We start from the raw sequence: 26,409 nt of genomic DNA, 5'->3' as shown, positions 1-26,409 counted from the left end.
AAGAAAGACGGCGAAAGCAGAAACTAGAAGAGGAGGAGGAAGAAAGACGGCGAAAGCAGAAATTAGAAGAGGAGGAGGAAGAGAGAAGGAGAAAGCTGAAGCTGCTAGAGGAGGAGGAAGAGAGAAGAAGACAGAAAAGGTTGGAAGAGGAGGATGAAGCAATACGAAAACGGAAGCAGAGGCTAGAAGAGGAGGAGGAAGAGAGAAGAATAAAGCGGCAGCTGGAGGAGGAAGAAGCGCTGCGACCAAAGAGGATGCTAGAAGCGAGGGAGAAGGAACAGAGAGCAACGGAGGCAAGGGCAGGGGAGGAGGGTCAAAGGATTACTGCAGGAGAGACGGGAGAGAGTCAAAAGGGGTGGCTTGCAGAACAAAAAGAAACCAGTGAGGTACTCGCTACAGATCCGCCATACACAGTGGTACAGGAAGGTGGCGATGAAGGGAAAGATTCACTCCAGGGAAAACCAGCCGAAGAAGGAGGCGGAGTCGAGGTGGGAAAGAGTAACCTCCTCGGGGAGGACCAACCTGCTGAGGTAACTCCTACGTCCATTGAAGAACCGGAGGACAGGCATACCCAGCCGGCCAGACCGACTCACACCCTGGCAGGTACGTCTTGAGCCGTCTCCCCGCACATAAAAAACGTCCTCACTGCAGGGCTTCCGAGCTGGCTGCGTGATTCGTGTTTGTGACGGCCATGGCTGTCGGTGGCGGACAGACAGTCTGAGTAGTAGTGGTAGTAGAAACAGTGACGGAAACAGTTGAAGGGCCTTCGCGCGAGCGCGTGGTTCCGGCAGACGATAAAGCCATCAGCTCGAGGAGTGAACTGCGGCACACACCTCAAATCTCAGACCAGGTCGCTTGCAGGCACTCGATACAGCTTGTTAGCAGAGCGCTGTCTTATTATACCGCCATTCCGTCCGCGTACATTTACGTAAGAGTGTGCAGGTGCCAGTTATTCCCCTCCTTCCGTAGACCTGTCTTGATAGCTGCTGGTGTTGACGCAAGTGACATATCGGGGGTGTTACTCAGTGCGTCACTCACGCGTTAACGCTTAACGACCGGAACTGGAAACAAAAGTGTCACTGCTGGTGTGAGCGTATGGAAGTGAAGCGGCCGCTCTCACCGCGATCTTTCAGCCAGACGTCGAGGAAGGCGGGATGTCTAGATTGGTCCTTAGGAGGCATCTGAATTTAGGAGAGTTGCGCACAACTCGCCCACGGTGACAGCTTATGTAAATGTTCTGTCATACTGGGGAGCGTTATGTGCTTGACCAATACACCGATCAAGGCAAGTAGTTCTGCCGCACCTACACCGTCTCGGGCTCTAGTTTCCATGTGAGCAACTGTCGGACAGCATCGGAAGCAGTGGTGCTGATGGTTAACGCGGAGGGAGTAGCCACGGAGCGTGTAAAGTAATGAGCAGGCAGACTACTATTTTCTCTGGGCTATGAAACCCCTCCACACCAGCTTCTTGATACCCAGTAATGAGTCGGTTGTCAACATACGAGGTTTGGCGCGCTTCTGTTTTAGTTTTTCGCTTGATCTACCGATATACAAAACACGTTTGTTGTGTGGCGTTCTTAGAACGACTGCGCCTTGCAGCGACCAAAGTCCGGACAATCGCATTCTTTGAACGTGCTGCAAAACATAAGCGTGCGGCGACAGTTGGCAAGGCGGATGTCGGGTCTTCCGGTGAGTGCTTATTTCAAAGAAAATCTCCGGAAGGGACGCTAATGTTCATTCACCCAGGAAGTGGGTGTCTGCTCGTTTTGATGATGTTGATACCTTTGCATTCTTGTCAGTCCACTGTTTCAGGACTATGAATGCGCTGTACCTGGCACGGGCTCGCAGACGTTCGCTCGTTCGTTAACTCCGGATGGCGGTGACCACCTTTACGTCTGTCTGGTCCGTTTTGCAGCCGTCTGAGGGAAGCTGTGTTGCGTATTCTTCCAGTGAATGGACTTTTTTCTTTTCTGGCGCCTTGCGTGTCTCCATAGTCGAAAAAAAGAACTGGAGCAGCTTGGGCGTGCCTGTTCCACAACTTGTGGGTAAGGCCATACCCGGGCAATTGCTTCCCGCACGGACTGTAAGGTTTCGGGCCGCGGCTGGTCTGGGGTTGTGAGTGAATGCCTTGCAGGGTGTCTTGTTCCACGTTTCAGCGTACGCTTGCTGGCTTTGTTCATTTCGTTCTGTTGCTGGTATGGTCCCTGGATTGTCCAGAGAATGTCGGAGAGTTTCAAACGGCTGTACCATCACTGAGAGGGAAATTGCCCGTTGGCGGTCCCGGGGAGCTTCTTCCAAGCAGTGGTACGGTTGCTGTGTGTATTCAAACTCTTGTGTCGTTTCGTGTGTACCTACTACTCAGTTTTGTTTCTTGGAACCTGTTTCGAACTTTGGGCTACCGATTTCTCCACTACAAAACAGGGAACTTGCATTTGTGACTGTGCTGGTCTCATGTTGTGCTTGTTACGTGGAAGCCCGTGGAGCGCGTTCTGCCGAACTGTCTTCTTTTGAAAAATGTATTGGGTTAGGTAGGACAGTGGAGCGCACGCTGAGTAAAATTGTTGGCGCGTCGGGATAGGTCGCGGAGAAGACAATAATACCGGGACCACAGGTCACAACTTCGCAGGAGCGGGCAACGGTCTGGCTGCTACCCGGAGAGTTGTAGCTCGGTTTCCACTTTTTTTGCAAGCAGGGTTTATGTGGTAGCCGAGAAGAAAGACAGCTGAACTGGATAGTTGATGAAGCGGTTTGTCACCAGATATGGCTAACGGAATTGTGTGGAGATACGGGCGCTTTAGTTGCACACGTCGAAAGGATCACGCCACCAATCTCAGCTGGTCTCACCGTCCTGGAGCATGACACGGCTGCTGCGGGCTTCTCTGTTGTCTCCAGATTTGTCCACTTTTCGTTGGATCTATTGCTTTGTTTCTAGGTGTAGCCTGAGCTTGTCTCAAGTTGTTTTCGAGTCGGCGAACTCTTCTCTTTGCAATCTTCGTCTTCCGTGGTGTCTGACTGTAGCAATAGCGAGGCGTAGCCCTGGTGCCAGTCAGGTGTCATCGCTGCGTCTGTCCCAGCCGTACATTTCCCATGCAAGGCTGACAATGGAAACGGTCCTGTAGACGCAGGCCAGGATTGCGGGATGCAAGAAACAACCAAGTGCCGTGTCTTTCTTTTCCAGAACTGTCCAATGGAGACCTGTCTACAGCCCCTCCAACCAGTGATGAACAGGAAGACGAAGAAAGCCTCAGTGAAGAAGAGGAAGATGACCGGCCACTCGTCAGTGAATCTCCCCGGACGGCACTACGGGAAAAAATCTATGACAAGTATAACAACCTTGCCAACGCGTTCAAGCATATGGACAAGAAAAAAGAAGGAACGGTCACCGTCCATGTAAGGCGACATGTTCTTGTGGCCGTGTGTGTTAATTAAAATCCCCCTAAGTGTCCTCCTGTCACTCTTGCTGCGAGTATGTAGAAGTGAGGCTGCCGATGCGAGGCATCTGGCCTTCTGAGAGCTGACGGCTCGATGCCACCTTGCACTCTAGGGTGCGTACACTCTCTCGTCGCGTACGCACAAGAAGAGCTTCATGTGAAAAACCCGTCGTAGCAGGAGACGTGACAGTGTTGTCAGCGCCATGTTTACTGGTTTCTTCAAAGCAAATACCTTTGTTTTCGTCGTTTGTGGTCGTCCGTTTGCTGCGCTAAAGCGCCTGGGTTCGTCTGTTTACACGCGTTCTCACGCAGGCAGGATATACAGCAGTATGGGTATACGTACACGCGCGAAAACATACCCATACGCATGTCTAGGACGCACAGCAGCCACTCCGCGTGCTTTATCGTGAAACCTTTTAAGAAGCTCTGTGTGTGTACTCCACATCTCAGTCGACAGGTGGAGCTCGTTATCTTAGTAGTCTCCTGGCGTTCGGACAGGGAATTGCTGTTGGCACTAGTGTCCTCGGGAGGCCCCGTCAACTCTTAGCTGTTAACTGAATGCACAACAAGAGGACAGAGTCACGTAGAAAGACTCTCCGGTTCTGACATAGCGTTTTTTGCAGGAATTTAGGTCTGAGTACGTCTGAAGTTCTGTCTGGGGGCTCAAGAATATCTTGGTTTGGGCCCAGCAGTGACAAGGGTGCACTGCGGCTTGTTTTTATTTCCACAGGAATTCGCGAACTTTCTGGAAGAATGCGGCTTTGAGTACCCGTTTCCGGAAGTACACGAGCTGTACATGCAGCTTGCACAACCGGCTAACCTCCTGACGGTCACTATGTTCTACCGCAACCTGGAGGGCCACGCATCTCTCACCCAGCTGGGAAAGAGACTCGAGGACGTGCGTCTGATACACCGTTCACGCGGACACCAGCGAGCAGTCGTTTCTGGGGGGGATAGACGTACGTGAGGATAAACGGTGGTATTTGTAATCCTCAAAGCGGCATATGTACCCGTACATCGGAGATCGCGTGGTCAAAAGTGGCAACGGCCCCTTGGTTACGCGGTTTGGTTCACGTCCTCTCGTTTTTCTTTCTTGAGTGTCTTGAGTCAATGTTCAACCCATATGTGCACTTGATAGGTGCAAAGGGAGCCTAGTGTTCATACGCCTTTCAGACCGAGTTGCTGGGAGTCTGTGGTTCTTGCACGCGCTGAGCGGGGTCAGGATGGCATTTAACGCTGATTCGCGAAATTATCAGTGGCTGCTCAGGGCGCCGCTCTCAGGAGGGTATAGGTGCGGTGTGGTCACTCGCAAGGCCCTAGCGAGGAGAGCGGCAGGACAACAGACTTGCTGACGCGGCACTCTGTGTCTGGACAGTAGTGCACTAACCAGCTGTTTACGTAAGACTAATGATGGTCCGCTGGTGGGAATCTGCGTCAGCGTCCGGGTTCTCTCTGTTTTTTTTTGTGACTTCTCATTTGTCTGCACGTCTGTACGCTTATTCGGGCGTTCGCGTTTCCTGCAGATTTTCGGAAACGCGGCCGTTCCTTTTGAAGAAGAAGAGATTCCAGAAGATGGACGTGTGACGAAGGATAAATTCATCTTCATCGCCGGCAAGGCTGGTTTGACGCCAGCTAATGCCGACGCTCTTTGGGAGTCTATTGACGTGTAAGAGAGGCAAACTCTGCAGTGGGGGCGGACAAGTTGTACTGAGCTCACGCACTAAGCGTTGCACGTCATCCCATACAGATGCGGGCACGGATAAGCAGGCGCTTGTACGTCTGTGTGAAATCTATCACGCCGAAGTTTTGTGTCCGATTTTTGGATGCCGAGCTGCCTGCGTTCCCGGACAAAGGAGCCACAGCAAACGCTTGCCCCTTCTGCAGCCAGGAAAGAATGAAATTGAAGATCGAGGCAAAGGGCATTCAGCACCTGTTCTGCATGAGGGACCTGTTTGTAGGGCGTATTCAGTGGCTCAGGATTTTCCATCCCTGGTTCCCCCTGCTTCGCGTTACGTCTTCAGTCGGCTGTTTCTCGTTTGGCGTGACGAGTGAACCGCCATTAGTTGGTCACCAGCAGTTTTCTCTCTTTAGGGAACACGTTGGCGAGTGGCTGTCGCTCTTGTGTTTCGTGCGTTGTTCACCAGCGGGCGTGTGTCCGTGTCAGCAGGTTAGGAAGGACACAACCGACAGCTTCCCGCCTACTTGATGACACTTTCTATCGGGCCGAAACTGGTGACGGAACTCATCAGCTACGCATCTGTGCTGTCCACGGAGCTCTCTCAGAACACTAAATTCTCGTAGTCCGTCCGCGTGTATGTACAGGCATTCCTGTCGTAGGGACGTGTCCAGCACTGGCTGTGTTTGCTTTTGCCGAGTCTACCTCGTTCGCTAGACAAAGGCCGGGGTGTAGCGGACACACCGTCAAGGTGTGTTTCTATCTGTGCCCCTTCTTTTTCTCATTATGTGGACTTCCCTGCAGTCTCAAAATGGGGAGCTTGCAGCGCGAAAGTGTTCTTCTCTTACTTGAAGGTGAGCTGGGAATGTTTTAGTCGGGTGTGACGTAAAGATTGAGGACGTGCCTGCCGGAAACTAGTAACGGCGTCGACATTGGTATGTGGGGCCAGTACGCCTTCTCCGTCGTGTCCCGCGTTCCTGTGTTTTGGAAGGTCTCCTGCGTAGTTCGGTACTGCAGCGACACTGTAGAGCGTTCCGCTTCGGAGCCACAACATTCACGTTCGTGAACAAGACAGACTTTTCCAAGAGAAAAGTCTGTCTTGGTCACGAACACCTCGCTGCGCCCCTGTTGCGTCGGCAGAAGCGGGAGACGGGGTATTCAGGGACTTGCTGTCGCTCGTTTCTCTCTCTTACGGCTGTGACTTCAGATAACGTGGACGTGGCAGAAGTCAAACGCGTGGAAGAGGAGCTGGCTCAGCATCAGGGGGGGTTCTTCAGTATTTTCGGTGGTGCCGGCGAAGTGCCACGTCCAAGTCCGAAGTTCTCTAGACATCAAACCTGCGCAAGGCCTACTGGTGCGTCATACGTTTACTAGTTTTTGCTCTGATCCTCGGGTGTTCAAGAGGGCCTGTTGATAGGACAGCATGACACGACTGAAGAAACCAGGGATCTCTAGTGTGCAGTCCGTCCTTGCGTCAGGTGTCTGCCTTTCTTAGCCCACCACGGAAAGAGAAAACTGGGACAACTGCGGATGCCTCTTGATTTCTCCGGAGTAATGCCGTTCTTGTGTTTGGCCTGAGCTGTTGGAGTAATTCAGGTGACATGACCCATCTGCTTTACAGACTCCACAGCTACATGAACATGTACAAAGTTTGTAGCACTACGTAAGCACGGGCAGGGAACACTGTATCTTGGTGGAGTGAAGGGCAGGGGCTGCAGCGTGGCAGTTAGGCTTCCCAACCCGTGCCTGTACCTCAACGTTCTGATGATGAGAGTTATTCTATGCCAGGAACAATCAGTGCGCGAGAGTGAATGTCTGGGTGTGGGCAATACTTCCGTGCGCAGACAAGCGTAACTTTTCGGCAGATCTGCTCGTGTATGGCCGTGGACCGCTGTCGAGTTTGGGGAACGCCCTTTCTTCCCGGGGACCGTTGCGAGGTGTTGCCGTGCTAGTGCCCATCGTAGTCACGAAGTGACCAACAGATACACAGAAAGGAAAGCGTATGTGAGGTGCTTTTCTGGGAATGACCCGCGTTGTCGCGTCGCTGCAAGAAATAGTCCCGACCGTTCACTGTTCATGTTAGACTCTAAACGGCAGGGAAAAAGCCGAAAAGGTGTACGGAGAAAAGTAGCGCGTGTCCCTAAGTGGAGACGTCAGTTATTTAGACTTCATGTCGACTGCTGATCGTCGTAAGGTGGCGTGTGTGGTCGTTTGTGTTGGTGGATCTGCTGCTCTCCTCGAAGCAAGCATTCGTATTCACCTGCACTGGCCTGGAGCGCACGATGGTGCGGTGTCTCGCGCGACTCTTTATCGGTACCACGGCCAGCGGGTGCGAACAGTTGCCCGTCCTAGTTGCCTGGGACTGTCACCGTTTTCAAACCACGTAGCCACTGTACTGCATGCAGCCCTGACGCGTAAGCTCGAGCTGGGTTTCACCGATGCCGAGGCGGCAATCGATGATGTCCTGGAGTCGACGGAGCCCTTGGACGCTCTTCTGCCCATCACGCGACTCGAGATGATTCGAAAGATGACGAAGAAAGTGTACGAACCAGAGGATCGCATTCAGGAAGCCAATGACGTAGCCTGCCCACTCTATGTCGTCCTTAGTGGCAGCGTTGAGCTACTTTCCCCGGTAATAGTCCGTCACGCGTCACATTTGTGACACTCTCGGGGGACGCCTGATTCTTCATTAGGCTCCATTCACATCCGTTATGAAGACATGCCATGGTTTTTCCAAGCGCCTGTAGTCCGTCTCTGGTCAGGTGAAGGGCCACTTGCTAGTGTGCGCCGTATCTCCGTGGTTCGGAGCCTCGGAGTTTATCACCGTCGGAGCGGGCAGTCCTTGAACCTCCACGTGCCTATCGGCGAGCAATTCCGCTATCTTGTCACCGAATTGGTGCTTGCGAACGACTCCTGTGATTCCTTTATGAAGTAGCAAGCTGCAGATGTATTTTTGAGGAGTCCGTGTGCCTGTGTATCGTTGACACGAAGCGCAGAAACCCGACATACTCAGGCGCGCGCACCGTTTGTTGACCGTCTCGTGTGACAGCAGAAGCACCTCGTTAAATGGCCCCCTCTCAGGCTCTGAGGTCCGGCCAGAGTCAGTCGAGACTGTCCGCCTCTAAGGGTTTCTCTCTTTTTTCCGCGTGATAGAGGGGAGTTTCCAATCAACCCGGTTGCAGAAGTTTCGCCATCAACAGGACAACGAAGCCGCGACTTCGTTTGTCTGATGACTGTTGCATCTTTCGTGTTGTGGAGTGCACTATATACCGGAGTACGTGGAAGCTATCAACGCCGAGTAGCCCGGGAGTCCGTGCCGAGTGGTGTTCGCTCGGCCCATGAATATCTATTGAGTACATGTACGTGTACATCGCTGCCCACATACACCCAGACGTCCGCGTCGCCAGACTGGTGTGCGCAGTGGGGCCCTAGTGTAGGTAGGCGCCCTTTTGAGGAATGACTTCCTGAATGACTTTCGCTGTTTCTCCAGGGGCTATTCGTGGAATCAGTCATCGATACAAAAGCAGCTCCGTTTGTCCTGTACAGTGACGAAGTGGTGGAAGGGAGGCCTAATGAGCGCGCTGCGAAAGCTGCCGTGAAATGCAAAACTTTTCTCCTTAGCCGCCAGGTTTATGATGAGCAATTCAAGGTAATCTTTCTTCAAGCGTATTCTTCGATGGACTCAAAAAGCACACTTGCCGGAGGTCTCCTCAGATTTTTGATACGTATTTGTATTCAGGTAATCACCCCGGCTGCTCAGAACTCTCCGTGTGGGTGTGTCCGCATCTGGCTTTTTGTTTACTGTGGCGTCGACCACGTTCTCTGAAGTCAGGATGGCTGATGTCCTTTCCCTCTTCCTTGTGTGCCTGGCTTCTCTATACCGGATACTCGAGAGGTGTTACTTGATTAGTCATGCGCGTGCTGCTCCGGATTGCTGCGTCGACTGGGAGCAGCCCATCACTCATTCTATGTGTTTTTCCTCGTTCTCCTGCTAAGGCCAGTGGGTCCGCCCCGCAGGAATAAGACGTTACCACAGTCTATTCTGTGTTGCTTGACCACGTGTCTTCTGTTGAACCCCCAGGATATTGAGATTGAGCGGAAACAGAAGGTGGCGGAGTATATGGCTCTGGTGAAAACCGTACCGGTGCTGAACAAACTAGACGGGTTTCCAGCCAGGCGCCTAGCAAGGGTACGCCTTCCCGCTTGTCCCCTCTTTCCCCCACTGTGTCATGTTCGGGTCCGGACAGTATCAGTTTCATGGTCGCTTCTACTCTTTCCAACTATCGTGTTCCGTCTGTTTCAGAGGTTGGATGATTCCGTCCCCACGTAACCTCGTCCTGCGGAGCCGCGGCCATCGGGCCCGGAGGGAAATAGACATACTCGTGATTTTTTTGGTTTTTGTTAGTCTCAGCTTGGTGGCTGTCTGTCTTTGATTTAGACCGTACATGCCACAGCACGGAGCCGTCTGCATGGTGACGGGATCCAGGTCGTGAATGGGGATTCTAGTCACTGACCGGTGCGCAGCACGGGATAACGAGCTTCAGTGCGCTGTGGCGGTAAACAACGGAGACACCATTGCGCCTCTGCTGCAGCGGATCCTATGGGTCTGCTGGCCGGGTTTGCGTAGCTGCGAAGCAGTCCTTCTGTTCAGAAGACCGGTGCAGGAGGGTTGGTAGGGGCGCTCACTTGTCGGGCCGGGTCCGGGCCTTGTGTGTGTGCTTGTTGCCAACGCTTTCAGACATTCGGAGAAAGGCATTTCGAGGACGGAGAGCCCATTATTCGTGAAGTGAGAGGGGACTAACAGCGCGCAGTGGTTTGCTGATCCATCTTCATTTTTCTGCACAACTGAAGTGGCAGACAGTGTGTCGGTCAGGGTAGTCTGCACTGGCGTTCGTCCTTAGATCATGATTACAGTTCGACGGTGCCAGCAGCAGCGACGGCCTATTGAAGAGTCAAAGCGTGTTCGCGAGTCCGAGGCCGAAACAGAGTCACTACGATTGCAAGTCTGGAGATAGCAGTTGCCCTGTGTAACGACCAGCTACGGGATGTAGTTGACTAGTCCGAACAGTCAGGTAGACTGTGCGAGGCATTCCCTGTACATGTTAGGCTGTTGCCGATAAAGGGGCAACCGGGGCGTATCAAGATGTCAAAAGAGAAAAATGGGGGGGAAGCACAAGCAGTCAACTGGATCTTAGAGACCTCAAGGGTTGCAACAGGTGCATCAGAGATTTCTCAAGAATGATAGGCGTTCGAAGTTCTTTCACGTGGCTAGTTTCCATGTTGGCACCATCAGCTGAGTTACGCACGAAGAGTTCGTCAAAGAGACTTGATGAGAGAGACTGCCTCGGAGAAATTCACGATATGAAGGCCCTGGTCAGTGCGCTGTCGGAAAATCGTTCTTGTGAGCTGTAGTGTGTGATTTCCGCTTGTCAATCTGGTCGAATGCATCGGCAGTTCGACGAACCCGACAATTTTTACCTGGTCAAGTCTGGTGAGGCGGCTGTGGTGAAGTATAAAAAGGTGGCAAGCGGATCGAGTGAGGAGAGGGAGGAGGAGGTTGTTCGAGTGTATCAGAAAGGGGACTATTTCGGTGAAATTTCTATTATCAAAAACCAAACCAGGACGGCCACCATCAAGGCGAAGGGAGAATGTACAGTGAGTCCATGTCAAACTCTTGAGTTTTTCCGAAGTGCAATTGGGTGCAGTATGGGCGAGGACTCTCCGAAAAAAAGGCCTGAATTTCTGGTGCCTCGCGGTTCACTACGACGCGTGCGGAAGATGCGTAGTCACATGAATACAAGGACAGAACAGCACCCGTTCAAGATATCCGGTAGTGCACCAGCGTAAGAGCAACTGCGTCCCTCTGTTCCCTCTCCAGTGAATATAGTGACTTCTCTTCATTTGATGTGTGATTTTGCCGGGCAGGTTCTCTCGCTGCCCAAGAAAGACTTTAATGCACAGCTCCGCAAGTACGAGACAGATTTTATTCGGCGCGCGGGGAGAGTATATACCGCTCAGGGTCACTTTCAGAAGAAGTCAGGGGCCAAAAAAAAGAAAGCGCAAGTCCCTGGATTCGCGGCCAGCGCATCAGGTAGCGCGGAGGATGCTAATATCCCTCTGTTGGGCAAACAGTACGGCTCGATCATTCTTTCAGACAATGACAGCGAAGAGACCCGGAAGAAACGTATTGAGGCGATGCTAGCAGACGAGGAAGCAAAAGTAAGAATCTGCCGTGACCACGTGAGGAGGAGATAGAAGACTGTGAAAGAGGAACTGCGACAACAGCTTATCCGTATGTCACGTCACGTCTTCGGTTGTAGCGGGCACGGTGCTCTGCGCTGCACGCGATCGGCTCATCAGAAGTGTAGCAATTTTTCTAGGCACTGCGTGATCTAAAATTAGAGCGTATACTCAACACCATGGGTATGGGGCTCACCGGCTGTGGTTGCCAACATTGGCTCCCAGGCATTAAAATATGGTGACGTTTTCCGCTCTCTTCGGTTCCAGAGTATAGTTGCCAATGAGGAGCCCGAGTCGACTAGAAGAAGCAAAAGAAACACTCTTCGGACTGAATTTGAGGGTGAACATCTGCGAGCGTTCCCCTCCGATTGGGTGGAGTGTGTGTATATAACCTCCTGGTATCACTTTTCGGATAGAGAGTCTGTCCCGGCTTTCGGCCGGGTTTAACAGCCCCTGCGCCTGCGATGGTTTGCTCTTGATGGACGCGATGCTCGTGCAGTTGCGGGACGAGTGCATGCTTCTGCTAGAGGCGGTGCCTGTGCTCAAAGATCTCCCAGTTGCCAAACGCAAGGAAATCACAGAGGTATGGTGGGTTTTTTTGGTGCTGCACGGTTTCTGGGAGTCTCTCCGTGCCTAGAGAACCGAAGGTGCAGGCGTCTTCTAAGCAGCATGCGATCGAGCTAGCACTCAATGCACAATCTCCGAGGAGAGACCGGAGGACCATCCGGTATCATATGCCCGTATGCGGAGGCCAGGCGCGACAGCTGGTCTGAATGTTTGTCGTCTCTATACGGTTGTCCCCGCCGGCGCAGGAGCCGTTGGGGTGGTTGTCCTCTCTTGCACCGGAGCGCTTCTGGAAGCGCTTTCACTCGCAAACGGCTTGCAGAGAATCAGGCTTGATCACGGGGGGGATGCAGGTGCCTGAGTTTCGCTCTCTGAACAGACAACCGCCTCGTCGTACAGGATTGGTGTAAATGGCTAGAGACGTTCTTCGTCCCGAAACGATGTCAGGGACGTTTGTCCTGTTTAGTCCTCTGTCGTCTTTGTCGGGCGCCGGTTCGCCAGACCGTCTGCCAGTGTTTGCAGGCTTACGGCCTGCGTTGCTTCGTACGAGGGTGTCAGAATTGGTCAGCCCGGTGATCTCATCGCCTTTTCCTTTCTCTAATCTCGGATTGTTTGGCACCTGGCTCCGCTATTTTTCAGGCAATGTCATTGGAATGCTATTACCCAAATACTCCCATCATTCTGCAAGGAGAAGATGCGCGGAAGTTCTTCGTGCTAAAAACGGGCACTGTCGCTGCGGAGTTGTTTGTAGGAGCAGGTCGGAAGAGAGCCAGTCTACTGTGTTAAGTCATCTTGTCCTCTTGAGGAGGAAAACAAAGCGTAATAATTCTCTCCGAACACGAGACAAGCTGCCCGTTGCTCTCGAATTTTCCTGTGACCGCTCTGGTGCTCTTTTGAAAATGCGCTGCGCTGCTCCGTCCTTGAGCTTGAAGTGGTTTTTCTCTAGATAATCCAGCTTGTCTGTCGATGCGTACATGCTAGTGTGGCTTTACTGTTCTGTAAGAAGGGGCGCTCCTATACCAGAGTCGCCGCGTTTGCTTCTCATCCACTCGAGTTCGGTAGGTGGGTCGGGCGCTCTTTGTTTTCCCTATATGGCTTTGCAGGCAAGCCGCACCGAAAGCTCAAAGAGTATAGCTCAGCTTGCTGTTTAGGCGAGATGGCGCTAATCAAGGACGAGCCGCGTGGGTGCTACGTCGTGGCAAAATCACCAGTGCAGGTATATCAGTTTGGTTTCTTCAGTGGTGCTGGTTGACCGCGGGTTTATGAACGCACCCTCCTGCTTGAGAGGTGCATTCCAGATTGCATTTTCCAGTCAGCTCTGTATCTTCACGGAACGAAGAAAGCCGTGTGGCACCCGTGTGTCGATCTGCGAAACAGAAACACTCTTGACTCCTCCTGCACGGAGGCAGACAAGTGGGTGAATGAGGTTCTGAAACAACTTGCTTGCCAAGCGGCTGCGTTAGCGTGCAGGTAACACTATCGCTGCACGGAAGCGGCAGGCCACGACCTCCCGGTGCTGACTTGTACTAGCAAAGAAAATAGTGTGCGGATACACCGAACATCTGCTCCCGATACCCTGACGGCGACGGGGACATTCGCCCGTGTACATCTTCCTAGTGTACTGTCACAACAGCAGGTACGTTTATACAAAGACACGACGGGTTTCTCTTTCTGTTGCTCGTTCCCCGTGTGGTCAGCTTTACTCGCTGAAGAAAGAGGACTTTGAGAGACTGCTGAAGGATGCCTATCCCGCCTTCATTGAGTACGCCCAAGCTCAGTATGAACAGGAGACTCTCAAACGACAGGAGTCTCTCAATTCTCTCCGACGTCAGCAAAGTAGAGCCCAGGTCAGTGTCGTTAGCCGGCCTCCCGTCACGTTCCTTAGGCGGCCGCTCCCACGATTCGATGGCATTCAGTTGATGAATTGGTGCTGGCGCAGGTATACGTTTGTATACACGTATGCTTATGCTTGCTTATAGACAGACTTCTGACCGGACCTGCTTCCCGAATGCAGTCGATGAGTTACTTGTGTGTTACCGGCCGACAATCGACATACTGTGCACATCACTGATGTGGTGTGCGGACGTCTTCTTATCCCTCTGCGTGTGGTAGGAGAGACTGTGTCTCCCGGTAGGCGTGACGACCAGGGCAGGGGACGCTGTTTGGGGTACAGACTGGAGCTCATATGTTCCTACCATTTGGACGCGTCAAAGTGACTGTTTTGTGTCAAGCCAGTGTCTGTTGCTGTCCACTCAGTCAGGCTACTTTCTGAACCCAGCCATGACAGCGCATATCTTTCGGACTTGTTTTTCTGTGACGTCAGCTCCGTACATTCATCGTCTGGTGGAGACGTAGCCTTGTCCTTACATAGCTCGACGATGTGCCACGCCTCTGTTGAAACCCACGTTTCTACTCTCACACCAGTATGAGCACCGTGCCAAAACGTAGTGCCACGCATAGGGTCCTGGGACCCTGAACACACCTTACTTGGGTTAGCAACGGATAAGCGTCAGCTGCGATCGTCTGCTGCTCAGCAAGACTTGGACTCGGAGGAAATCACCAAGCTGCTTTTAGACGTGCCTGTGATTAACATGCTGTCTGATACTGCCTTGGAAGCAGTCGCGAGGGCATTCAAGGTGAGGTGAATTGACCGTTTTGTATCTGGTCCTCAGAAGGACAAGAAGACCGAGCAAGGGGGGAAGCTCCGAACTGTTGCGAAGTGCATTAAGAACCAGGGTACCGTGTAGCCGGCGCGAGCAGAAGTATGTAAAGTGTTGATTCGCCTTGGTGTCTCCCCCTACGACCCAGACGGAGTTCTCTTTAGCCGGCTCTTTTTCTAGTCTCAGCAGTGCGTCCGATTAGTAGCACATGGGGACACTGAACAGGTCCCCGCTCTTCATGCGCGTGTGGCGCGCAACTGTTGGAAAGTGTGCGGTGTCGGCGTCTGCTTCGCAAGCAGTTTTTTGGTGTCCAGATCCCGTCCGGGTTGCGTCAAGAGATAGAGCGTGGAGGGCATGTTGCACTTCTCTTGGTGACCGCCGATGCACGGTTGTGTGATCCGTACATCTGGGAAGGAAAAACAACCGAAGGCCCCGACGCGAAGCGGCTTTGCCGGTGGTTGTGACTGGTCTGAGCGTGCATGGGGACGGGGGGGGACGGTAGATATACCAGGTACCTTCCTGAATGTGCCACTCTTGTTCAACGGCACAAAATTTTCTTTTGTCCGAGTGAGAATCTAAAGCATGTGTTTTTTCCGAAGGTGCTATCTGGTTCGAAGAAAATAACAGTTCTCTTTGTATTCGTGCAAATTGAGTGTCCGTTGAACAAATTCGAACCAAGCGGAGAACTCGGATGAAAAACGAAGTGTCCCCCCAACCAGACAGAAAAGTATAGGAGGATGGGTTCAAGAGAGAAAGCACAGCTCGTGCGGTACGCCCCGTTTCTGTTTTCAGGTCGAGACCTACCAGGAGCGTGAGGTCATCATACACGAAGGGGAAGCAGCAAAGAACTTCTACATCATTTATTCTGGAGACGTCTCTGTGCAGAAGTCTCCTGGAGACGGACAGCCCCACCAGGAAATTGTTGTGTTGCATAGGGGCGAATACCTCGGGGAGATCGCGTTCCTCAATGAACAGCCGAGGACAGCTAGCTGTGTAGCCAAGACCGAAGTCAAGGTGCGTGTTACTCAACGTTTCTTGTCTCGGTCATCTCCCCTGAGCACAGCACGCCTCCACGTTGTCCCACTTCATCCGATGCAACGAATATGCACACACGTACCCATGCACCTACGTGCACGTGCTTACGCGGTGTTGGCGTGTCTCGGACAACTGCTTCATCTCCTTCAAGGTATACGGACATCGGCGATGAGTACCTCTTTTTGACTGGGTCGAGTGTGGAACTCTGTTTTGTACAGCGAGTCTGTGGCGGTGGGCTCTTGGTCATCGAAACTGCTGCTATGACCCGAAGGGGTATACTCTATCGTAGTGCAGAGTCCTTGGCCGTCCTCTGGCGAGCCGTGTCAGCGTCAGTTTGGGTTCTGAATGTAGAACATGCTGCTAAGGACGCATCGGGATGAGATGCCTTAGTCTGTTGGTGAAACTTAACTTCAGCGTAGCTGCAGTAGTTTCTTCCTGTACACAGCGCAAGTATATGTAGTGCCGGGCGTAGCGAACTGTACTATCTTGTTTTCAACAGGCAGATTAGTGTGCCCGTGATCGGGTGCGTTGCGTGGGCTTGTAACGTTGGTGTACCGCTTTCAGCTTGTATCTCCCTTCTCAGAGGTCTTCGTGTTTACGACGTCACCTGTAGTGTTTCGTTTGCGTTGCCGGATTGGCGGCGTGTATTGTCCTAGGAATTCTAATCTGTCGCAGGGCAAACCTAGAAACAACGTGCGACAAGCTCCATTTGTCGTAGTCGTGGTACGGCGCCTCACCCCTGGGCATTGTCATTTCTTCCTTATGCTCTCTGGCTCTCATGGCGTGTTCGCGTTCTTTCTACACGTACTTTACTTTTCGAATGGGATCATCACATACACAGGCTTGTTTTCTGCAGATACCCACATTCTTCCCTACTCTTGATGTCGACTGTGCGGTACAGCTTCTGTCATTATCTCGCGATGAGTTCAACTTGCATCTGGGCAGTCTAACGGAGGCGTTCGTGCAGCAAGCAGACGCGAAGTACGGGGGCGGGACGTCAAAAGAGGCAATCCCGGACTGGCTGGTCGAAGCAGGAGAGCAGAATCTGTTGTTCGATCCATCAAAGAAGTCGAGCAATGACGACGATGATGACGCTACTACAACAAGCTCCTTCCGGGGCTCGGTTGATATGGACAAGGAGAAGGAGATGTACAAGAAAAAAAAAGAACGACGTCATAGTTCGGGGGCGAAGAAGAAAAGTGATTCGGGGGAAGGGGAAGAGCTGAAGAAAAAGAAGGAGGAAGGGCGCAGTGATGCGAGTACTGTGGAGTCCAACAAACAGTCAAAGAAGGAAGACGGGACTGAGGCGGATACGGGGGAAGGGACACAAGAACACAAAGAGAAAGCGGAGGCTATCCGCGGGAAAGACGGAAAAGAGAAAACGGGGAAAGACCAGAAAAAAGATATTAAGACTGCGGCGAAGCGAAAGATGTCCTTAGCAGGAGGTGCAGCGTTGGCCGCGGCGGCTATGGCTGCGAAGGTAGCGAGCGGAGACCCAGGTGAGGAGAAACACGCTGAGGAAGCCGCTCCCAAGGAGACCTCTGCAGAGCAGGGAGAGAACAAGAGTGAGAAGAAGGAGAAGAAGAAGAAAAAGTCCAAGTCGGCAGCAGAAGGAAAAGGTGAAAATGAGGAAAGCACCAGTGGCGGAAGTGAAGTGGCAGAGATACGAGATCTGGTGCGAGGGACTCTGAAGAACAAGTACGGCTCCATCGCTCAGGCTTTCCGACAGATCGACGGCAATAATTCAGACAGCGTTGACTTTGAGGTAAGCCAGAGCTGCATACTGCATTGCTGGGTACGTACGTGTACATAAATGGTGAAGTCCGTGCCTGTACCTGTGTGGCCAGTGTGTACATACATTTTTGCTCGTGTCCAAGTATTGCACTGCAACATATGTGTCACTTGAAGTGCTTTCAGCATGTGTTCTAATCGGAGTCTGAGTCGTCTACATCTGTGGGGGCCCGAATTCACGACTTCGCACTTCGATGGCTTCCTCTGTCGTACAGCGTCCTTCGCACGCTCGCTCTGATGGTATCTTCTTGATTTGGCGCATAGTCTGGTAATTACTGGTGTTGCCGCCGCCCCTGTATCTCACGGTGGGCCGGATGCGATTGCTGCTCCTGGATATCCGAGCGGACCGCAGTGAGGACGCGTTTCAGAGGACAGCCTCCTTGCCTTGGTGTCGTGTTTGCTCAGTTTTATATGCATGCTCGACGGCGGGTATTATCGTATGGGCTTTTTTATGTATTTTGTTTCTAATTCTTTTCCCGGACTCCTTTGCTTTCTAGGAGTTCTCCGCATTTGTGAAGAATTTGCGAGTCCAGTCTTTGAAGAAGAAGGACGTTCAGTTGCTTTTTGACGATCTGTGCCAGCCTGAGAAGGGGCACCTAACTGTTGCAAACCTTTATCGGAACATCGACAAGAAGGACAACCTTTCCAAAGCGGAGATAAATCTTCGTTGGGTCGAGATCTTTGGATCATCCAAGCAAGCCTTTCATACTGTTGCCAACGTGGAGTATAAGGAAGACTGTACGCAGGAAAACTTTATCAGGTACGCGAACTGTTCATGGCAGAAATCTGAGTGCGTTGAATAGATATTGTCACCTGAAGAAAGGAAGGCGAGCTTCCTGAGCAGAGGAGCCCCTAGGGGGCAACAGCGTAGTCTTTGGTACTCGCCGAGGAGGGAAATGGTTTCGCGCGAGGAAGTCACGACTTGTAGATAGGCCTGCCGAGGGCCCATGTACTTGGAAAGAACTGCCAGACAGGAGAAGAGGTGGAGACAACTTTTGCGCAGTTGTATCTTTGACCGTACTGGTGGGGCCTGAGATAAAAAGGGAGTGCGGTATGAGAAGTCCGTAAACAGGTATGGTTACGCAGCAAACTTCAGCTCCTATGCAAGTGGTGAGGACAATTCCAGAGTGGGAGGTGGACATCATCTTTGGTAAGTGAGAATGCATTCTGACTGTTTCCTTGGGCAACAGTCGCCCGCCTGTCCTTCCCGCCAGGTGGTGATCACAGTATCTCGGGGCGGTTGAGTACAACGCAGCGCCCGCAAGTACAAGTAAAAGCACTACGGCAGAGGCAACTACATACAAATAGGTCACACAGCTATCTGTGGCCACACAGACTTCTTTTCGACTGGCGCAAAGGTTTCTTTGTGTCCGTGCTTCTGCGCGCAGCGTGGCAGAGCGGGCTGGTGTTTCACAGGAGAATGCCGAACGAATTTGGAAGGAGCTTGACAAGTGAGACGTGGGACAAGGCTTCTTTTTGTCTTTCACGAGGTGCTGTTCCGGTGGCATGCCATGTGACAAGTAGTACAGTCACAAAACCATCTATCATCAGAAGACCTTCGTGTATTGTTGATGAGAGGCAGCCAGGTCTCACTGCCACTGGCTTAGTGCTTTGGCGTCAGGGTACCTGTGTATCTGTTCGTATTGCCATTTGGACGCCGTTCTGAGCGGTCTGATGCGCGAGCTTACAGACGCACCAGGCTCTGTGACTTTCTTTCGACCAGGCCTTGCGTGCGCACCGTGGAGTCACGCCCCAACACAGGTTTTAGGGTCAGAGGTTCGGGCCTTTGTTAGACATTTGTATAGAGGTCTCTCTCCTGTCTCTCTATTTCTTTCATCCCTCTTTTGAAGCCGTGTCTGTTCGTTTCCCGAAGTAGCAGTTGCCTGCTTCGTCAGACGGTCCGGCCTCTTAACCTGAAAAACCTATGTTACCTCATTCGAGGGAACTCGGCGGACAACGGGCTTTGGGCCTATTCACGTCGGTTTCCCTCTTTTTTAGTGACCATGAGGGAACGCTCGAGTAAAACGACTACGCGCTTGTCGTCCACTGCTGTCCTTGTTTTCCATGTTGGGGTCGCAACTTCTATTCTCACCTGGAAGGCATCATGCTGCTGCACGAAGAGAGGCTGTGTCAGTGTAGGAGTGTTCCTCATCCGTAGCAACTGCGGCCTTCTTTCCAACAACAGTGCACGACCATTTGTTTTCTCCTCTCAGGGCGGAGAAGGGCTCCATGCAAACTAAGATAATCTGTGCGTATATGGCTGGTAAGGGTGTTGCTGGGGCACGAAGACACGCTGTCTTGCTCAGGTGTTATTGTAGGTCTTTTTTTCATCCGTAGAAACTGCCTCCTTGTTTCTGAGGTAAACTGGACTACCGGTGTGTCATGTTCTCGTGATGGAGTAGAAAACACTTTAGCTACTCCGTTACTCAGCTACGGACTCGTCCTTCGGGTTTTTGTATACGCTATGCCAAGATTACAGTGCGGTCATATATGGTCTACGGAAGCTTTACGAGTGTAATATCCGCCGCGTTGCGTGCCCGGTTTCTGGTTGTCCCTCTCGGAGTGTGCTGGGACGGATAGGATCTCCGCCCTCCGTCGCAGGTCTCAGGTTTTCACTCGGGACAACAGAATGACGGCGTGTTTGGGTGACACGGCTTTCTACTCGCTTGATTTCACTTTTTCTTCTCAAACATTTGCAGGCGAGCTAACGGCCGACGAGGCGGCGGTAAAGGAAGAAGAGCATTCGTCGCTGGCCAATAAATTCTGGTCCATGTTTGGCGGTGGAGGTCCGGACGACGATGACGAAGACCAAGCGGGAGAAGCTGCCGCGGCACAAGGAGACTCTGATAAGATCATCGAGCATGCGCTGAAGTGGGAGGATATGGCCATCGTTCAGCGTGACGATCACCGGGCGTATCCGTCTTGTACCAAGCGTCTTGTTGTTCTTCTGAAACATAAGGAGGGGTTTGAGAACCTACAGTTGTTGCAGTTACGATATGTCGCCTCACTTATGAAAAGAGATACCTTTGTGGCTGGAGCCAGAGTGCTGGAGGCGGGGGATGAGCCGCTTATGGTATGGTGCGCATGGGGCCAATTCAAGGTTCTTCAGGCGGTAAGCAGGCAATTACACTCGGGGACTGAACAACGTGAACCGCAGGGCATAGAGCAGTGGGGATTCGTCCACAATCGTTAAGAGTGTTATCCGTGCCTGCAGTAAGCACAAGGCTTCTGTGTCTAAGCTCTCGGGGAAGCATGGTTATGGTTTACGAGGACAGTGTGTCTGTTTCGATACGGTCTCGCGCTGCTGTTGTAGCCACGTCGATAGGAGATGTTTCTCAAGAGTCTGCTCCGAGAAAAGACTCATGAGAGGCAGCTCTTCCCATTGATGTACTCATCTCACCCGCGCCGCCAGTCGGGGGCTCCGGCTCAGTCGGGCTGTAAATCCGAAATTGTATATGAGATTTCTGACCAGCGTGAAGCTGAGCGGTTCTTCAGGTTTTTTCTTCGAGAAAAGAAAGTAAAAAACGTGAAACAAGGACTGGCATGCGCGCCGCGTCTATTGTGTTACTCGGATTCTTTCTGTGCGGGGGCTCTTACCTGGGCCTAGCAGCCTTGGCTGGACGTCCCATCATCACTCCTTTCTTGTCACTGTCACTCGTGCGAGTGTTAACGTGAGATTTAACGGCTCCATCTTTCTCCGTACCGCCAGGTATTCTTTTCCTTGAAATCTTCGAGTGTCGACGACGCAGCTGATAAGCGGAAGAGAAACTTAGGAAGCGAAGGCCCAGCACATCGTGAATTACTCGGAGTGCCGTTGCGGTCGCGAAGTAGTGTGCTCGCAAAATTCCCTGTCGGTGTCGAAGTGTGAGCGATACTGCAGCGGTGGAAAGAGAGGAGAACGACGTATATCATCTAGTCCGTGTGCGTTGCCTGGCTGCACATAACTGCACAAGTATATCAGCGGCCAGTGTACCGTCAGTTTGTTCTGTCCCCCGTAAGCGGCTCGGTGCTGTTATTCTGAGGTAGCACCTTCAATCACGTCAGTGAGCTTGAGCTAGGGGAGTGCTCGTTGACCATAAGACATTTTGGAGTTCTGTAAATGCTCGCTCGGATTGTAGAATACACCTGTCACTTCAGGTAAGTAGTGTAGGAGTGGTGTTTGCTAACTACGAGCTTTTTTGTCAGGTGATCTGTATGTCCTGAAAAGGCTTACAGGGCAGCAGTGACCACCGGAGAAGAATGCACATTGGTGTCCAGCGCAAACCTCCGTCCGGACTTAAGCATTAGTGATTTTCTTGTCTTGGTCCGGGGTCTTTCTTGTACTTTGTTGCCGTTCTCAGGGATTCTTCGGCGAGAGCGAGGTGAGGGTGGTTGGTCCGAATGAATTTTTTGGGCTAGAAGAGCTCGTCCATGATACCCCTTTGCCAGCCTCTCTAGTGGCGGACATAGAAGGGAGTGTGTTGTGGGTATTAGAACGGGACACGTTCAATGATCTGGTAAAGGATATGATGGATGCCCGGCGTGCTGTTGTTCCACTCATCGAGACCTTCCTGCGAGCGGTCCCGATCGTCAAAGATATGACGGCAGACGAAATCAAACGGGTAGCACAAGCCTGCAAGATCGAAAAGTTTGCTCCAAACCAAACAGTGTTCCGGGCTGGTATGCCGGGAGATATGTTCTGCTTCATTTTCAAGGGGGAAATAACCATGCTGAAACCAATGGGAGCTGGTCAAGAACCAATTGAACTGGGGAGACTCCGGGAGGGTGTTTACTTCGGAGAAATGGCTTTCCTCAAAAACCAGAGACGTACCGCCTCGGTTATCGCCGCTACAGAGCTTACACTCTTTTGTCTCGACAAAGGTAGCTTCGAAACTGTCTTGGGTCGTGTCAAAGAAAAAATGGTAAGGGAACGGCTGTCAGGAACAAAGATCGAACAATCGTCACAAAAAGATACCCACCCGCGTGTGTGTACCTGTAGATGTACTCTCTGTGTCCGTGATTACGTGTACATTTACATGGATAGAGCACGTGACTCCCTAGACGATATCAAGTCCTGACACACTGATAACGTGCAGACAGAGGTTTTTCCTGCTACGATCGCTCAGGCATACAAAGTAACCAGAGGAAGTCGGTCCATTCCGTAATGATGAAGTACAGAAGAAAACAGGCTTAGCAATGCGATTGTAGTGGTCCAAAAGCAGCTTTCCAAACGATTCAGAACACCTGCCGCGGGACGTCTGCTGTGTACTTCACTTCTTCAACCGATGAATGACTGACGTGATCTTCTGGCTTTCCACCCAAAAGAGATCTTCCGTAGATGTAGGTATAAGTTTTGTGTTCACCGTGGTTCTACTTGACTCGGCCATGCAGTGATGGAATTCGGGTCGGTTTTTCATTTTCTTGCTCTCTTTCATCAAGAGGCCTCCAGCTTGACACTGTTGAATAGCGTCAAACATGTGATAGGCACTAGCCCTCATACATGTACTTGGGCCCACCTGCAGGTAACAATACTTGCACCGTACCAGAGTTGATAGTGATGTGGCTGCAATGGCCTGGGCTTCCATGCGCGTCTAGCATGGAAGCCCAGGCCATTGCCGGAAAAGTGTTAGCTGGGGTTTGTGCGTGAGCATATCTTAAAACGCCTCAGTGAGTGTGATCATAGGTCGCGTGTACCCTACTTGCGCCGGTGCACGGCACAGGCACGAAGAAGTTAGGTGCACGAAAGCTATGGGCGTACGTTGGACGAAACACTCTGTGTCTGGCTTCACTTTCAGATCGAAAGAGCGGAGTCGATGTACATGCGGCAAGATGTCTCATCGACAGAAGACACAAAAAGTGGGGATGGGGCAGAAACTTCACCAAACGGCCAGCCAGCAGGCCAGGGAGATGCACCCCCAGTAGCACTTGACTTGAGTACAGCGGCGGATCAGTTTGTGAAAAAACGTACCAGAAAGAGTTCTCTGGCGCTGCTGGCGTACGCTAAAATGAGCCGAGAGAGTGGTGGCGGACAGTCAGAAGGCAGAGACGGGGTAGAGGAAGATGAATCGGCCGCGGGAGAGAAGAAGGGAGATGGAGAAGAGGAGAAGAGGGAGACTCAAAGATGGTCCATGGCAAGAGATCCTCAGGTCATTCATGAGCCGCCAAGTGCAGACGCCATTCCAAGAAAATCAATTCTAAGAACGAGCAGTAGCACGGTGAGCAGCGGAAGAAAGAACCCCGTGTTCTTCGATGAAACCACACTTCTCCCGACTCCGCCTTCTTCAGATGATGAAGAGGAGGAGGAAACGTAGCTTCAAGTCAACTTCTTTGATCGTTGTATTATACTACCGATTATTTCACGCAGGATGACTCCCACCTGTACCGCCGTGGGAACAGGGCCCGACGACGAGCTTCACCTCCTCCCCTTGGCCAGCGTATAAGCACGTGTTGAGGAAATGTTCTGTTGCGCAGGAAACGCGGGGGACATCTGGTCCCAACAGTGCTCACAATACGTAGTATGCCGCATGTGCTCCATCTGTTGTGACGCTGACGTCTCTTTTGTCGGACCCGACAAAGAGACGTCAGCGCCTTTTTGCTAGCCTCACCCCGTTGAATTGTCCGGTTGCACATGAGGGTGCTTGGCTTTTTTGATTCATCCTCGGGAAGAGGGGGAAAAGGGGTTTTATTTTCGCCGAGCGTCCCACTCACCTACCTGAAGAGCAAGACGACGCAGTGCGGGGGGAAGAGGAGGCAGACAGGCAGCAAGACTGAAGGCCGGTAGTTGAGCGGGAGGAGACAGAACTTGAACCGTCAGCCACCCCATTTCGGCGTCTTCGGCGCGTCCCGCGTAAGTGTCAGTACGCGCAGTCTTACAGTGTTCCCTCCTCCCGTGCTCTGCTTTGAAGGCGAGGGAAATCAAACTGGCATCCCTTGCCATGTTGCAACCGATTACCTGCGTTCGTGGTCCGTGTTTTTTCTCACTCAAGTTCCGCAGCGTCTGTATCACCACACGACGTCGCTTCTTGCTGTTACGTCTCGCCTTTAACAGTTACTCTTCTCAATTTGTCAGCAGGTGGTGCAACGAACATAAGACTCAGAACAGTCGAAGGTTCGTTGCGCAGCTTCTCTGAACTGTGCGAAGTCCCCGTGGCGAGAACAGGCACTTGCGAGACCTGTTCAAGCCGATGGCACTTCATTTCACGACGCCCCGGAGAGCACCACACACAGTTCCCCCACATCACACCACTCATTAGAGAGCAAATCTCTTCCAGACCGTAGAGTTTTTGTTGTGAACGCGAAGACACGAGTTGATCGTGTCTGACGGAATTGAATACATACCAAGGAAGTAGAAACAAAGACGACGGACACAGCGCCGTGCCAGGCGTTTTCCTCTGCTCGTTATTTTGCTCGTAATCAACCGTAGCAAGTTTGCTCCCATTCAAAACCCGCTTCAACAGCTGGCGCGTCAACCAGAAGAAACACAAGGGCCGACCACACAGCGCCGGAACTTAAGCACACACCCCGTACGACGCTTCCCTTCATGCGGTTCGACAGGTGTCAGGCTTCACCGATGCAGAAACTAACCATCCTCCATTTCAGGAGACAGGGCCCAGAACGCATCAAAAGGGTATTTTCGAGCAGCCTTCTTCAGCATAGCCACGCAAGAAAAGATAGAGGACCAAAGCGGCTATGGAATCTATGCTCTTTGCTTGAAGTTCCGGACTAACCTGCTAGGGAGGGGAAGAAGTTGGAAACGATTTTCAGGATGGCAGACGAAAATCAACAAAGAGGGCAACTCAGAGTACTCGACTAGCCATCTAATCATCGACACCTGTCCCCATGAAAGAAGACAGAAGCGAAGCAAAACCAGGGTTGGGTTTCCTTATTCTTCCCAAAACGCGCTTTTCAATCTCATCCATGTACTTGGAGAAGGTTTCATCTCTCCGGAGCACAAGATGGTACTTCTGCTTCAAGAGATTAAACAGCTTCTCGCTCTTGAACTTGCATGCACACACCAGCAGGTACGCTAGCTGCAGAGGAGCCGGGACCTACACGCAGTTGCAAACGGGTAATTGACAACCCCTCACCGGAAAGATTGCATTATTCACACTCTCAACAAACAGAGCGGAAAGACAACTGCGTTCCAAGTGTTCTGCCGCTAGAAGTAGCAGACTGTGTGAGCAGAACCGAAAGCTAGAGACGCCACACGAAAACATTTTCCGTGTCTTACTGGATCTATGGCACGTCGAAGCGGGGTCAAGAAATAGCGTAACCTTGTGACAGGCCTCCGGAACACTTACGCGGATGCACAGGTCCGGTAACCTTGTCGCAGTGAACTCCTGTGAACAGTCTTCGAGGAATGCATGGCACAGGAACGGCACGTGTGTACGCGGTGCCTGCTGGTGGCTGGTAGTGCGGATTCCCTTCGTGTCAGCCACACTAGTATCGGCACAGAGAGAATACACTGGAAAACTAGCAGCCATCCCCGAACCAATCCCGACCAAATATTACCGCGCATTCGAAACGCTACACCTTGTCCTTAACAAGGCAGAGAAGCCCGCGGGAAGATACGGTACCTCTGAAGCCCTTGCGTTTGCTTGTTCACGTACTGCACCACACAAGAAGCGCTGTCTTTACAGTCTCGTTGGGAGTTGCCGTCAGTTCAACGGTCTCAAAATTGATGACTGAAGCGTGGCACACGACAGCGCGTTCTCTCGGCCGTACCTCTGCAGAGTCCCAGTCTTGGCCTGTCCCACCCTGAACTAAAACTTTCTCAGCTGTTTCCACGTCTTTCATGCAGAGAAGAATGAAGACCAATCGTAGCGAGAAGAATGGTCGTTCGCTCAGGTATCCAAGCGTTTCCCAATCACGGAGCTGCGGACGGCAAAGAACCACAGAACAGGATTGCCAAATCCTTGCTTTCTCGTACGCGAAACTTGAAACAACCACAAGCCGGGCTTCCAAAGAGGAAAAAAGAAAAACGTTCTTTTCATCGAGGGACCCAGGGACGGATAGTAGAATACTTAAGCACCGTG

General features: G+C 52.0%; 2 protein-coding genes across 2 annotated transcripts in view; one reads left to right on the top strand and one right to left on the bottom strand.

Annotated features, from left to right (window-relative positions):
* CSUI_000865 (camp-dependent protein kinase regulatory) overlaps positions 1 to 24,384 on the top strand; it is a 35,582-nt gene extending 11,198 nt beyond the window's left edge. Inside the window, exons 8-35 of the mRNA XM_068061072.1 lie at positions 1 to 603; positions 1,581 to 1,688; positions 2,217 to 2,303; positions 3,178 to 3,389; positions 4,161 to 4,328; positions 4,954 to 5,096; positions 5,910 to 5,959; positions 6,313 to 6,459; positions 7,511 to 7,646; positions 8,596 to 8,754; positions 9,187 to 9,294; positions 9,844 to 9,891; positions 10,560 to 10,760; positions 11,031 to 11,324; positions 11,845 to 11,928; positions 12,549 to 12,666; positions 13,013 to 13,125; positions 13,607 to 13,756; positions 14,444 to 14,545; positions 15,362 to 15,583; positions 16,506 to 17,369; positions 17,893 to 18,155; positions 18,784 to 18,846; positions 19,609 to 19,658; positions 20,095 to 20,507; positions 21,105 to 21,257; positions 21,736 to 22,296; positions 23,170 to 24,384. The exon at positions 1 to 603 is cut by the window's left edge and continues 1,666 nt beyond it. Of these exons, the coding sequence (XP_067926946.1) occupies positions 1 to 603; positions 1,581 to 1,688; positions 2,217 to 2,303; positions 3,178 to 3,389; positions 4,161 to 4,328; positions 4,954 to 5,096; positions 5,910 to 5,959; positions 6,313 to 6,459; positions 7,511 to 7,646; positions 8,596 to 8,704 (1,763 nt within the window). The 3' untranslated portion in view covers positions 8,705 to 8,754; positions 9,187 to 9,294; positions 9,844 to 9,891; ... (14 more) ...; positions 21,736 to 22,296; positions 23,170 to 24,384. The remainder of the gene's footprint in view (positions 604 to 1,580; positions 1,689 to 2,216; positions 2,304 to 3,177; positions 3,390 to 4,160; positions 4,329 to 4,953; positions 5,097 to 5,909; positions 5,960 to 6,312; positions 6,460 to 7,510; positions 7,647 to 8,595; positions 8,755 to 9,186; positions 9,295 to 9,843; positions 9,892 to 10,559; positions 10,761 to 11,030; positions 11,325 to 11,844; positions 11,929 to 12,548; positions 12,667 to 13,012; positions 13,126 to 13,606; positions 13,757 to 14,443; positions 14,546 to 15,361; positions 15,584 to 16,505; positions 17,370 to 17,892; positions 18,156 to 18,783; positions 18,847 to 19,608; positions 19,659 to 20,094; positions 20,508 to 21,104; positions 21,258 to 21,735; positions 22,297 to 23,169) is intronic.
* A 432-nt stretch (positions 24,385 to 24,816) lies between these two features.
* CSUI_000864 (golgi to er traffic protein 4) overlaps positions 24,817 to 26,409 on the bottom strand; it is a 6,456-nt gene continuing 4,863 nt past the window's right edge. Inside the window, exons 6-7 of the mRNA XM_068061071.1 lie at positions 26,099 to 26,248; positions 24,817 to 25,422 (exon numbers count right to left, since the gene is read on the bottom strand). Coding sequence (XP_067926945.1) covers positions 25,192 to 25,422; positions 26,099 to 26,248 — 381 coding nt within the window. The 3' untranslated portion in view covers positions 24,817 to 25,191. The remainder of the gene's footprint in view (positions 25,423 to 26,098; positions 26,249 to 26,409) is intronic.

This window comes from Cystoisospora suis (assembly GCF_002600585.1).
Source record: "Cystoisospora suis strain Wien I chromosome Unknown contig_342, whole genome shotgun sequence".
Taxonomy (NCBI): domain Eukaryota; phylum Apicomplexa; class Conoidasida; order Eucoccidiorida; family Sarcocystidae; genus Cystoisospora; species Cystoisospora suis.
This window is presented reverse-complemented; position numbering and strand designations above follow the sequence as displayed.